At 38.2% G+C, this 12,741-nt stretch overlaps 1 protein-coding gene across 1 annotated transcript in view; it reads left to right on the top strand.

Moving 5' to 3' along the window:
* Window positions 1-7,427, top strand: part of Naalad2 (N-acetylated alpha-linked acidic dipeptidase 2) — a 67,817-nt gene extending 60,390 nt beyond the window's left edge. The window contains exons 18-19 of the mRNA XM_008837744.3: window positions 2,764-2,856; window positions 5,060-7,427. Of these exons, the coding sequence (XP_008835966.1) occupies window positions 2,764-2,856; window positions 5,060-5,249 (283 nt within the window). The 3' untranslated portion in view covers window positions 5,250-7,427. The remainder of the gene's footprint in view (window positions 1-2,763; window positions 2,857-5,059) is intronic.
* Window positions 7,428-12,741: the final 5,314 nt, after the last annotated feature.

Below are 12,741 nucleotides of genomic sequence, written 5' to 3'. Positions count from 1 at the left end.
GGTTTTCTCCCTTGGCAGCTTGTATAGGATCCTCTGATATCATGAGAGCTAGTCTTCAGGGAAAAGACATCCATCCAGGTTAGTTCCAGCTCTATTGTTCCAATTCCTATGTCTTAAGTGTGGCCTGTCTTCAGCAATAGGGTCTTATCTTCAAATTCTGGGAGTTAATCAAGAGCTGTGGCAAGAGCTGTGTTATTTTGGTAGTTTCTTAGACTACTCTGACCAACAACTCAGAGATTTCTCCTGCCTGGCACTGTGTTTTCTGTTATATAGCCTTCAGCTATACACACACACTTGTACATTTATTGTATGTGTATTTTTCAATACAATTTTGAACTAATACATTACTCTCTGGTTTTTCTACCATCTAAGCATTATTTATATCTCCTCTCACTCCCACTGTATAACTCTCCTTATTCCCCCCACCCCCAGTTGAAGTACTACCCTCCTTTCCCCATTTACCCTTTAATAACACCTGTATCCTACTATCCCCCTCTCTGGAAGTCCTCCTTCCCTTTTATCCCCATGGTTCCTTTACATTTTCCTGGCTTCCAGGTTTACATCAGGATATATACTTATATCTAGAGATTTGGACTAAGATGCACAAATGATAGAGAACATATGTTGCTTATTTTCTGAGTCTGTTACTTCACTTAGCATAACAGTTTCTAGTTCCATCCATTCACCCTCAAATTTTATGATTTCATTTTTCTTTACTGCTGAGTAGAACTCCATTGTATAAATGTATCACATTTTCATTATCCATTCATCATTGAGGCATATTTAGGTTGTTTCCATTTCTTAGCTATTGTAAAAAAAGCAGCATCTAACATGGCTGTGCAAGTATCTCTGTGGTAGGATGAGTCCATTGGGTACATGCCAGAGTAGCATGACTGGATCATATGGTAGATTTTATTTTTTAAAGAGTTCTCCATACTGCTTTCCAGTTCAAAAAGAAGAGGTCAAATTAAACTTATTTGCAGATCATATAGTATTATACATAAAAGAGCCCAAAAAATTTTACCAGAAAATTCTAGAAATGATCAATACTTTCAGCAAAGTGGCAGGTTACAAAATCAGTCTACAAAAATCAGTATCCTTTGTATATACAAATAACAAGCAAGCAGAGACATAGTTTCCACCCACAAAAATCTCAGGCTCCTTTAACTTCTCTAAGGAGAATGCATTAAAATGTTTCCAAATCATTTGTCACATTCCTTTCATATATAACTTTATATGCATATATATAGATGTATTTCAGTTTCAATTTATTTCTATCATCTATCTTCTATCTATCTATTATCTATCTATCATGTATCTATCAATATCTTCTATGTATCTATTATCTATCTATCTATCTATCATCATCATCTATCTATCTATCTATCATCTATGTATATATCCAAAGACATTAAAGACCTCTTCAATGAAAACTATAAATCTTTGAAGGGATTGAGGAAGACACAAGGAGTGGAAATATCTCCCATACTCATAGATTGGTAGAATCAATATAGTGAAAATGACCACTATACCAAAGGCAATTTACAGATTCAGTGCAACCCTAACCAAAATACCCATGACATTCTTCCCAGAAATAGAAAAATCCACCCTAAAATTCATATGGAAACACAAAAGACCCTGGATACCCCAGGCAATCAAGCCTGAGCAAAAAAGCAATGCTGCAAGGATTTCCAAACCAGACCTCAATCTATATTCTAGAGCTATAGTCATAAAAATAGCATGATATTGGCACAAAAACAGATTTGTAGATCAATGGAACAAAGTGGAAGACCCAAACATGAGTGCATGCAATTACAGCTACATAATATTTGACAAAGTTTCTAAGAACGCACACTGGAGGAAAGACAACATCTTCAACAAATGATGCTGGCAAAATTGGACCTCCACATATAGAAGAATGAAATTAGACACATACCTATCATCCTGCACAAAAGTCAACTCCAAATGGATAAAAGACTTCACTCAATGTGAAGCCTGAAATACCGAAACTGTTAGAAGAAAACCCTAGAAGGTATAAATACAGGAAAGGATTTTCTAAATCAGATATCAGTCGTTCAGGAATTAGGTCAATAATAGATAAAAGGGACCTCACTAAACTAAAAAAACTTCTGTACAGCAAAGGAAACCAGTGGCATGAAAGGAAGCCTACAGAGTAGGAGAAAACCTTCATTAACTATTCATCTGACAGAGGATTAATATCCAGAATATACAAATACTCAAAAACGAAGAAAACAAATGACCCAATTAAAAAATGGGCTATCGATCTGAACAAAGAGCTCTCAGAAGAAAAAAATAAGAATGGCTTAGAAACATCTTAAAAGGTGTCCAACATTCTTAGTAATTGGGGAAATGCAAATCAAAAGTACTCTGAGATTTCATCTACCCCAATAAAACTGGCTAAGATGAAGAGAAGAAATGATATCCAGTGCTAGCAGGGAAAGGGAAATCCTCTTCCACTGTTGGTGGGATTATAAACTGGTGCAACCACAGTGCAAATTGGTATGGAGAACTAAAAAACTAAAAATTAATCTCTGTGCCCTTGAAAAACCAATCATTTTCCAGTAGCATACTGTGCATATTATAAATGTTCATAAAATTATTCTTACTGTGTAATTACTTTGTTAACATAATTTTGTTAATCTATTGATTAATTTATTTTCCCAATGCCTTATATTTATTTACTATTAATTTAAGCATGGTTCACTGCTAAAGATTTTAATTACATATTTCTTGTTATTCAAGTCCTATTGCAGTGAGAATTATGAATGACCAATTGATGCTCCTGGAAAGAGCATTCATAGACCCCCTGGGTTTACCAGGGAGGCAGTTCTACAGGTAAGCAAAGGGTGGGTGCTCCACAAAGGTCACAAATACCTCACTATGATCAAAGGAGTATACCAAAGATGCTTTAAATTAATGCTATCAGATGAGTAGAAGATGAACGTGTATACCAAAAGGAGTGTGGGTAAGATTATCTATCTAGTAAATGACACAATATGTAGCATCAGGTAGATGAGAAAGAACCCTTAACAAAATAGTCAAGCCACAGAATTCTAAAGGGATCTGAGTTCATGTATTTAACAACCCACATGAATTCTTCTTGCAGGTTTTCAGATAAATATCCAGTCTCTGTTTTAATCTTGGTGATTGAAAACTTACTGCTTCATGAAGGTGTTTGTTCTGTTTTTTTAGAAGAGTAATTTTTAGAAAACTTTCTTCATAAAGATCTCAAATCATTCATCCTGTAATGTTATTACTGACCTGTTCTTTCTTCCAAAATCAAGTTTAGCTTTCATTCCATACAGTAAGACCACTGCCGCATTCCTTGAGAGAAGTACTGTTTTTGTTTTTGTATCTCTATGCCATATTTTCTGTTGATATCTTGGCTATATGCCTATTTTCTAAAGGTCCTTCAAAATGGTTCCTTGATGGAAATTAAGAAGGTTCTAACAATTAAATTCAGAAAATGTATGTTCAAGTTAAGCCAGATGCAGGATTAAGAACCTATCTCAGTGCTGTTTTGATGTTAGTAAATCATTTATAGGATTTTCCTGTCTGAATTAAGATGATACATAGTACTTTAAAAATCGATCTACCATGAAATGACATGAAGAAAATAGCTGTCACATTTTTAAAAGTTAGTAGTTAATATTAACATTCAAGTGACAAAAACTTTGGAGTTTTGGAGTCCAGCCTTGCTATTTACTGAGTCCTGGGAAATTCTCTAAACCTAGAATTTCTCAGTCACACATGAACATTGTAACTATTTTCATTCCCAAGGTCTGTAGATTCAAGGCATGAAGAAGATTAAGCTCACAGGGAGAAGCATTCAGCAATGGAAGCTATTCTTATAAATTATAAATAAGAACGTAAGTGGGGTTGGAGAGATGGCTCAGTGGTTAAGAACATTAGCTGTTCTTGCAGAAAATTCAGGTTCGAATCCCAGTACCCAAATGGCAGCTAACAACTGAATTGTTCCAGGAGATCTGATGGCCTCTTCTGTCCTCTGCAGGCACTGCACAACACAGGTGCACTTACACACATGCAGGCAATACATGCATACACAAAAAATAAAAATAAAATATTAAAAAATAAGTAGGAACATAGTATTCATTGATAAAAACAAATAGGAGCCATCAGTTACATACATGTATGTATGCATATGTGTGTATATCCAAAGGTTGAAAGAAATGTCTACAATTTTAGTCTTTTCTTGAATGTTAGTTGTCTTTTTAAAACTAATTTTATAATGAAAGCATGTGTATTTTTTAAATATTTAGATTCTGAAGCACTCAGACTAGAGAGAATCCTACTGCAGCATTGTGTGTCATATATATATATATATATATATGTTTACATGTCAATATGGATCTAGTTATATATGCATGTTTATAAGTTTGCTTACTATATTCATGTAGTGTATTTGCATATAAATGTGAATATATATGCTTATACATATTTCTTAAATATAGAAACATTTGTATTCATATGAACAGGCCATACCTTATTTTACAGCTTTTTTTTTTTTTCTTTCAAGATTCACTAGTGTTCTTTTGAGGTCAGCATACATGGTTTCAGCACTTTCTTACCCTGTATATTGTTCAACTGTCTAACTTTCATTTGCAGCTTTAAAGACTCCTTATTGAGATTTGCTAGATGTCTTTTTTCTCAACCATTATTAAATGGACTTACATAATATTTCCTTATGTCCTGTTTGAAAATTTATAGATACTAAAATAATTGGGCCATGGGATTTCAGGGCAGCGCATTTAAAAATGAGATTAAGCTGTATCATAATGTCCTCTAAAAATTCCCCCAAATTTTCCAAATGCCTTTTGAACTATTAACTGAATATTTAGACTAAATTCTAAAGCAGTTCATATTGCTGTTTCATTCAAGTGTAGTGGTATAGAGATACTTTTCCCTTCATTATTGTTAAGATTACTTTATAGAATGTTATGATATATTGCATACTAATATTTTTTTCCAAAAACTTTTAAGAGAAATGTAGCTCTGATATTTGCAATTTTTCATTTAGGCACATCATCTTTGCTCCAAGTAGCCACAACAAATATGCTGGAGAGTCATTTCCTGGGATTTATGATGCCATGTTTGATATTGAAAATAGAGCAGACCCTCGCTTGGCTTGGACAGAAGTGAAGAAACATATTTCTATTGCAGCTTTCACAATTCAAGCAGCAGCAGGAACACTGAAAGATGTTTTATAGGAAGGATTCAGTCAAGTGGGTTGACCACCAAAAGTACTGCTAAGAGTCAGAGTAAACTTGATATAGGGAGGTCTCAGTCACATGGACCATGTGGACTCACTACTAAAGGTGCTGCTGAGAGTTTGTGGACAAAATCTGTCTTTTCTTTGATGATTCACAAAGCCACAGTATTCTAAAACTGTGATTTTCATGTCCTGCCTGGTATTTACACCTTGTTTATCTGTAAAGAGGTTTTTTTCTGTTTTTTTTTTTTTTTTTTCTTTTTCACTCTTGCATGCCTGTTCAGAGAAAGTGAAACTGGAAGCAATCCTAATGCCATGAATGGATACATTGTGGTACATATACAGTGGGATACTACTAAAAATGAAAGAACTGCCAGCCATCCAACATTCCTGGCAGACACTGCTGCATAAAAAGCTAGACATGAAAGAATATATAAGGTAAAGCTAATCTGCAGAGCTAGAAATAGGATAGGAAGCTTTCTAGATAGTTTTCTATCCCTTAAGCTTTGGCTTAGTTATACAGGTTTATGCATTTCCAAATTTCATGAAACTGTTATTTAAATGTGTACACATTTTGTTTAAAATTATGGTCAAATAAATTTAATTATAAAGAAACCTAAAAAAATGGAGGCCAGGTAAAGAAATAGAAACAGCACATCTTCCTGTATAAATGACTAGGGAGTACATGGAGTACACATGGTCCAAAAAAAAGTCAGTGCCTGTACTTTCATAACTTTGGCTTCACTGAATAAAGCATGTAAGTCTAACAAGCGAGGAAATACTTGCCAAAAATCTCCATTCTGATTCCTGCAAGAAAAGTTTAATAGCACCTGTAAGTTGAATTTACTGCTGGGAGGCATGCACTCTCAGCTTCCAGGCTTCTGGCATGACCCCCTCCTCCCACTGTCCTTATGACAAACTGATACAATATTCCCCCAAACTACAATTTAGGGAACAGAGGTATTTATTGGGCTAACAGAGCATATGATGGCAGTCAGGGGATTTACAAAGGTATGGACGCTTGGGCGTCCCACCCCCTACGTTTCGGCTGTGGCTTCCATACCTCCTGCCGCTAGTCCAAGATTGCAAAGTGCCTTCCTTCTCTCTTCCTGTCCCTATCCTTAGCCCCTCCCCTTCATGCAGTTAAGGCTGACTGATTGGGTGGGAGGGGTGACTGTCTCCATCTGCCCCTCCCCTCCTACAGAAAGTCTTAGGGTCCAATTTGTTTGAATTAAGTGGAGGTGAAGCTAGAGAAGAAGGAATCTATCTTTGCTGGTCATTTGGAGGACAAGCTTATCTAACACTCCACCCCTTCCTCCAGCTCTTACAATCTTCCCACCAGCTTCTTCCACAAGAGTCCCTGAGCCTTGGAGGGACTGACAGATGTAGGATGACCTCTTGTGGTGAGATACTGAACTCCTGGGCCTTTGCATCATTTGTTGCCAAGACATGGCTGTTAATGCATCTCAGTGGTATTTCTCCCACTATAAAGACAAATGAAAAGAAGCAGAACATTTAAACAAACATTGACTGTCATACTAATCTAATGATGGGTGTAAATACAAATGCTTAGAAGGCACCTTAACAAGTGCATCACATTCCTCTAACAAAACACTTACAGCAGTTTCCCCACTGGGGCCTATAACCTCCCCTGCCACAGGGGGTTGGCCTGGTTTATAGCACCAGATGTGTGTTCCAACCCTAGGAGTGGGCCTTATATCAAATCAGAAATTTGTCAGTTGTACATATATTAGTAGAGCCACTAATTACATCAGCAGGCACATCTTACTTGGCATGTGGATAGCGTGCAGCACAAGGGTGTGGGAGGGAGTCCATCATTGAGCAGAACTTTTGGGGAATGTTCTCCCCTAACGATTCTGCTAGGCACCTCCTGGCACTATGACCACCAGCCATCTGGTGGCAGGGAGTTTCCAGTTTAGTCTCAGCTTCATCTCTTGCTCTCCTGTGCTCACATCATGCAGTTTCTTCAGCAACAGAGCCTTCTTGACTCTGACAAGCAACCAACATTAGTGGCAACAGCCTTTATCATTGTGAGGACCTTCAGGGTCTCTCTGGCCAACAGCTCTTGGGGCGGGGTGGGGTGGGGGCACAACCCATCCCTGGTACTGGAAGTTTTACTTAACAATTGTACATTTCTTGGGAGCCTCTATTTTTATTTTATATTACTATATATATTTTTTTGTTTTTGGTCTTTTTGAGACAGGGTCTTTCTGTAGCCCCAGCTGTCCTGGAACTCACTTTGTAGACCAGGCTGGCCTTGAACTCAGAGATCTGCCTGCCTCTGCCTCCTGAGTGCTGGGATTAAAGGTGTGCGCTACCGCGCCCGGCTATTTTTTATTTTTATATTTGTTTACTCTGGCATTTACAGAATCGGGCTGTTGTAGACTTTGCCCACCCATTCTGGTGGGTATCACTTGTGCCTTAACCAACCATAAAGTTCCCAAGAATTTTACAGCTATAGCTGGTCTTCGTTTCTTCAGGCGTACTTGATATCTCTCAAATGGGTTTCACATCTGGAAAGCATTCAGAGGTTAACATTATACACTAAATCAAACATAGACAAGGCTTTATACAGCATGGGAAGATTTTATCCATTTGAATTGTTTTCTCAACAGATATACGTTGGGTACCGTAGCATGGCTAAGAGGCATTAACTTGGTTTTTTACTATCTTTAGTCATTTTTTAGGAGTTATTCCATATCCTGGGGATTTTACATGGAGCATCTCCATATTTTCTTATTTTTTATAAACTCATTGGGGCTGGCGCAAGTTGCCTGACCCTGCACAGGGCTAAGGAGGAACAGGGCTTCTCTTGTCCCTGATACACCTATTGCTTCCCTGAGTCAGGTAGGCCCTAGGTCTGTCTCCTGGCTGTAGCCATATCTGCTGTCTCTCCATTGACCACACTTGGCTGCTGGGAAAGGCCCTGACAGGGAAAACTGCCTCCATCACTAATAAAACTTTTCTCAGGAGAGAAATGTACCTTGTTTAATCTTTGGGATCCTTATCCACCCCGGGTCAGTTTTTATCTTTTGTATGTCTTTTGTGAATGGTTTCTCAGGTTTTAAAGCCTTCTAGAAGCTCTTTCGTAGGTTTTAAAGACTTCCAGAAGCTCCTTAGCACAGAATTTGGCTTTTTATTAACTTCTTCTTTAGGAATTTGGGTTCCACAAATCTTGCCACATTTGCCTTTGAGTAACCCAAACAGACCTCTTTTTCAGGTTTGTCCTTTATCTCTTTTAGGTTGTTCTACTACTTTACACACATGCTTTACATGCTGGTTTAAGCCACTTAGATTTTTTCTTTAAATCTATGGTGAACACAGTCCTATCTGGCCCACTGAACTGGGCATCATATATTACATTCCTTATACCTAGTTCACTCACTTGTTAGGGTCCAAGACTCCGTGGGCTTCCCAGGAAAGCAATATGTACGAGTATGGAGATGTAATTCAAGCAAAGTCTTTATTAAGCCAGCTAGCTGGGGTCGACTGTCCTCCCAAGACACGCAGGCCTGGTTAGAGCAATCGACCCTGAAGCAACTTCAGGCAAAGTTTATATAGGATTTTCACAGCCATTGTATCAGAGCCCGCACATTTTCACACAACCAATAGTTTTAAAATACCTAACCTATAGATTTAAGCTAATTCATGTGTGTCACCCTCTGGGTGGTACGTGTCAGTTTCCTGATTTCTGTAATCTCTTATTTACACGAGCATTTCTGACTGCTTTCCGTTATCTCTCACATACCTACATGACTTATTATGGGTCACACCCTGGGGCGGCAGCCCACATCCCGTTATCTATCTGCGGGCACCCTTATGTCTCAGTCTAGCTTTGTACCAGAGTTGAGTGGCTCTTACCCAGGAAGTTATAAGCAATGAAGTAATTAAACTTAAGTACTATTAAATTCTCTCTCTCTTCAATCTTTGATTCCCTCTGTATTTTTCCCTTACACACTAATGCCTGTTCCTCTTCTATGGCCCTCCACCCCCTGGATCCATGGGAACCTCCATCGGTGATGACCAAGTTATCTCCAATGGCTCACATAAGCCATTCCATCAAGGACTGCTTCTCCCCTGAACTGCCTCAGGTTATGCAGTCTATGTTTCAAGGAGGGATGGGTGGTTGTATTGCTCAGCTTTAATGTTTCTGTAGCACTTTAATATCTTTTGCTCCCTTGTCCCATATCCTCTCAAGCCATGTGGGGAGGGACTTCCTCACTGCTTGTTTGAAAGTCTTCTCAAGTTCTAACAGCTCCCTGTGGAGTATTCTCTACTGGCTATTGTTCCTTGCACCAGACCATTGTTAAGGCCTCCATCAGCCTGTTGAAACATGACATTTTCTTTGTATTAAAGGCTGAATCTGAGGGGCATCTTTAGCTATTTCTAGGTCATTCTCTTCCTCATTACTTCTGCCTTTTCCCTTGGGTGCCATGTTTCAGAGTTCCAGGATGAGACTTGTATTACTGATCTAATCTGGGCTTCCTTCCCTTTTTGGTCCCACAGCCTTAAGGAAAGGCAAGTTAAAAATCTCCTGTTCTTTTTCTTTCTTAAGTAGTTACTGGCAAGGTCTGAGGTCAATACTGCAGAGGCCAACAATTCCTCCTTTATCTTTTCAGTCTCCCCCACCAGGCCATGGCCTCTGCCTGAGACAAATCTTTTGTTTGCAAAGAAGCGGCCAAGCAGCTTCTACAGCTGCTTTTTAAAATTTCAGTCCCTGTTCTGCTTCCATGGCTTCAAAGTTTTTTCCTAGACCTTCCACAGTCCTTAAAGAATTTCCATACACGTGTGGTGGCAGCCCCCACTGCTTAAGCAGGCATGCTATTTTATACCATTTACAAGACGGCTGCCATCCCGGGATTTCCTCCACTGAACTCATCCACTTAGGTGGTTTCACCCTAGTTATACATCTCTCCACTGCATTATCCATGTTGCTGTCACTAGCCCCAGTAAGCTTATGGGGTTAGCCCATCATGTCCTCTGCTCACACTCTACCCTCACCCAACTTTGCTTCGGTCTTTTTCCCATATCAGAGACACCATCATTGCTCTTCCCAACTACTCAGTTTTGTCATATCCTGTGTATCCTGCCATACTAAGCCAATTGTAAGTTGAATTTACTGCTGGAGGACACGTGCTGAACTTTCACCATGACCCCCTCCTCCCACTGTCCTTACAACAAACCAACACAATATTCCCCCAAACTAGTTTAGGGAACAAAGGTATTTATTGGGCTTACTAACAGAGCATATGATGGCAGTAAGGGGGTACTTACAAAAGTATGGGCACCCTTGGACTGTTTTTTGGGCAGATCCTTGGGATTACAGGTAAGCACTATTAAAGTTTCATTCAGTTAGATGGTTATGGACATGGCTAACATTTTGTCCACTGTGCATCCTCCAAGTTAGCTCCTCTTATATCCTGCTGATTTACTTACAATTTCCAAATTCCGAAAGCCTAACAGAGCCTCACTCCAAGCAACTTCAGTTGGAGAAATCTGACTCAGCAATTGCTTTGAGAATTACTTCCAAAACCTGTCCTCTTACCTGTCTTATAGACTTTTCCTCTTTCCTCAAACCTAGGCGTTGTCATAATTTTTACAAATTCAAGATCCCAATTTCTTTAAAGTTCCTTTTCTTGATGTTTGAGGTATTTTATGCCCTCTTCCTATCTCTTTTGTATACCACCTCTAAACACATCTTAAAATGCAAGCTGTAGTACACATATCAAAGAAGTGGGTGGAAAAGCACTCAACTTCATTTATCTTTTTGGTCTTTTTTGAGACAGGGTCTCCCTGTAGCCCAAGCTGGCCTCTACCTCACAAACATCCGCCTGTGTCTGCCTCCCAAGTGCCGGGATTAAAGGCATGCACAACCATGCCTAACTTCAACTAACTTTTGAGACTGCAGGGAGTCTCACAATGCATGGTGGATTTCAAAATGACTGGAATAGAATATTAAAGTCCAAATACATGAGATGACTAATGACTGAAGAATATTACTTTAATATAATTCATATTATATATACAGATGACCACAATATACCCTATTAAGGACAAATTTAAAAATACATTTTATGCACATGTAGTCTTGGGTCCCAGTTCCAGTTTATAATGTGTAGAGTTAGGGACTAAGAATTTGTATCTCTAAGAAATTAAATATTCTACTTATCACTGGCTTGGCGTAGAAGGAGGAGGACAAAATTCATATGATTCATGTCTGATCCCTACAATCTTAATCTTTTACCAGGAGCATGTTCTAGATATTCTGGTGTGTGACTATTTTAACCAAGTCTCCAGCTAACCAAGAAAACACAAATAACTATGCTGCTATTTGATTACAGGTTTGAGCACACACATTTACAAAATATGACACTATCTGAAGGCAATGGAAATCTTTATTATTTCTTGCACTGATGAGGATTCTGAGATTTCTTTCAAGGATCTATAGAGAAACAGACTCTAAAAGTTGTCAAATCACAAGTGGTGAGTTTTTAATAGACTACTATAATCAAAACCATCCAGGCAAAAGGACTACATGTTTTAGAAAACTATTTTCTAACAAAACATAATATAACATTTGCTGCTGGTTACCAGTTTTCCATGCAATGTGCCAGTGTTTTAAGGAGGCTATTCATTTAACTGTCAAACAAGCAGTACAGAATAGTGGATACAAGGCACAAAATGCAAAGTCAAGGTGCCTGAATCTGCAATCTTACTCCTCAACATGCTGTTTTCAACCCTGGGAGAGTTAATCAGTGCCATAAACCATCTTTCTCACCAGTAGTATAATGCAACCTACCTCATGGGTTAGCCATGAGCAGTTTATGCTCTTAAGAGTAGTGCCTAGCCCATTCCTGTTGCATGTCTGTCATTAACATGTCTACCCAATATGCCAAATAATGCACTAAAAAATGAATATACATCAGCTGGTCAAAACAGAAATAGCCAAAATAACATTCAGGCAGCAAGAGAATACAGACAGTAAGAAATAATAAACATTAATATAATCATCCAATGTCTTTGCTGTAGCGAAGAAAGTATCTTATATTTGAGAGGATTCCCTTTTCTATGTTTAATCACTCATCTGTAATTATCAAAATGTTACTAAAAAGATGTTACAATCTAATCATTTGAACAGCATATTTGCTTAGTGGAAAATCAAGCTACTTTGATCCATAATCTTTAAGTGACACACAATGTTTAAAGATCATTAATGAAAATAAAATCTTTGGAAATTTATTCTTGAAAAAAATTCTACGAACTCCATGCAAGATAGGTATTTTAGGAATAATGCTACAGGTATAAGGCCATAGGCATCTACTATTAATTAAAAGGCCCATGCAAGATCAGATGAATTGCAGCTTTAAGAACAACAAAGCAGCAGTCAGGGAAAAACATGACCTACCTATCAGACAAAAGAAATAGAAAAACCTACAGGTACATTCTTTTAATACCAAGTTGGACTTAAC

The sequence above is a fragment of the Nannospalax galili genome, unplaced genomic scaffold, assembly GCF_000622305.1.
Source record: "Nannospalax galili isolate Female #2095 unplaced genomic scaffold, S.galili_v1.0 scaffold418, whole genome shotgun sequence".
Classification (NCBI taxonomy): Eukaryota; Metazoa; Chordata; class Mammalia; order Rodentia; family Spalacidae; genus Nannospalax; species Nannospalax galili.
The sequence above is the reverse complement of the archived record's forward strand: the minus strand, read 5'-3'. Positions and strand labels throughout refer to the sequence as shown.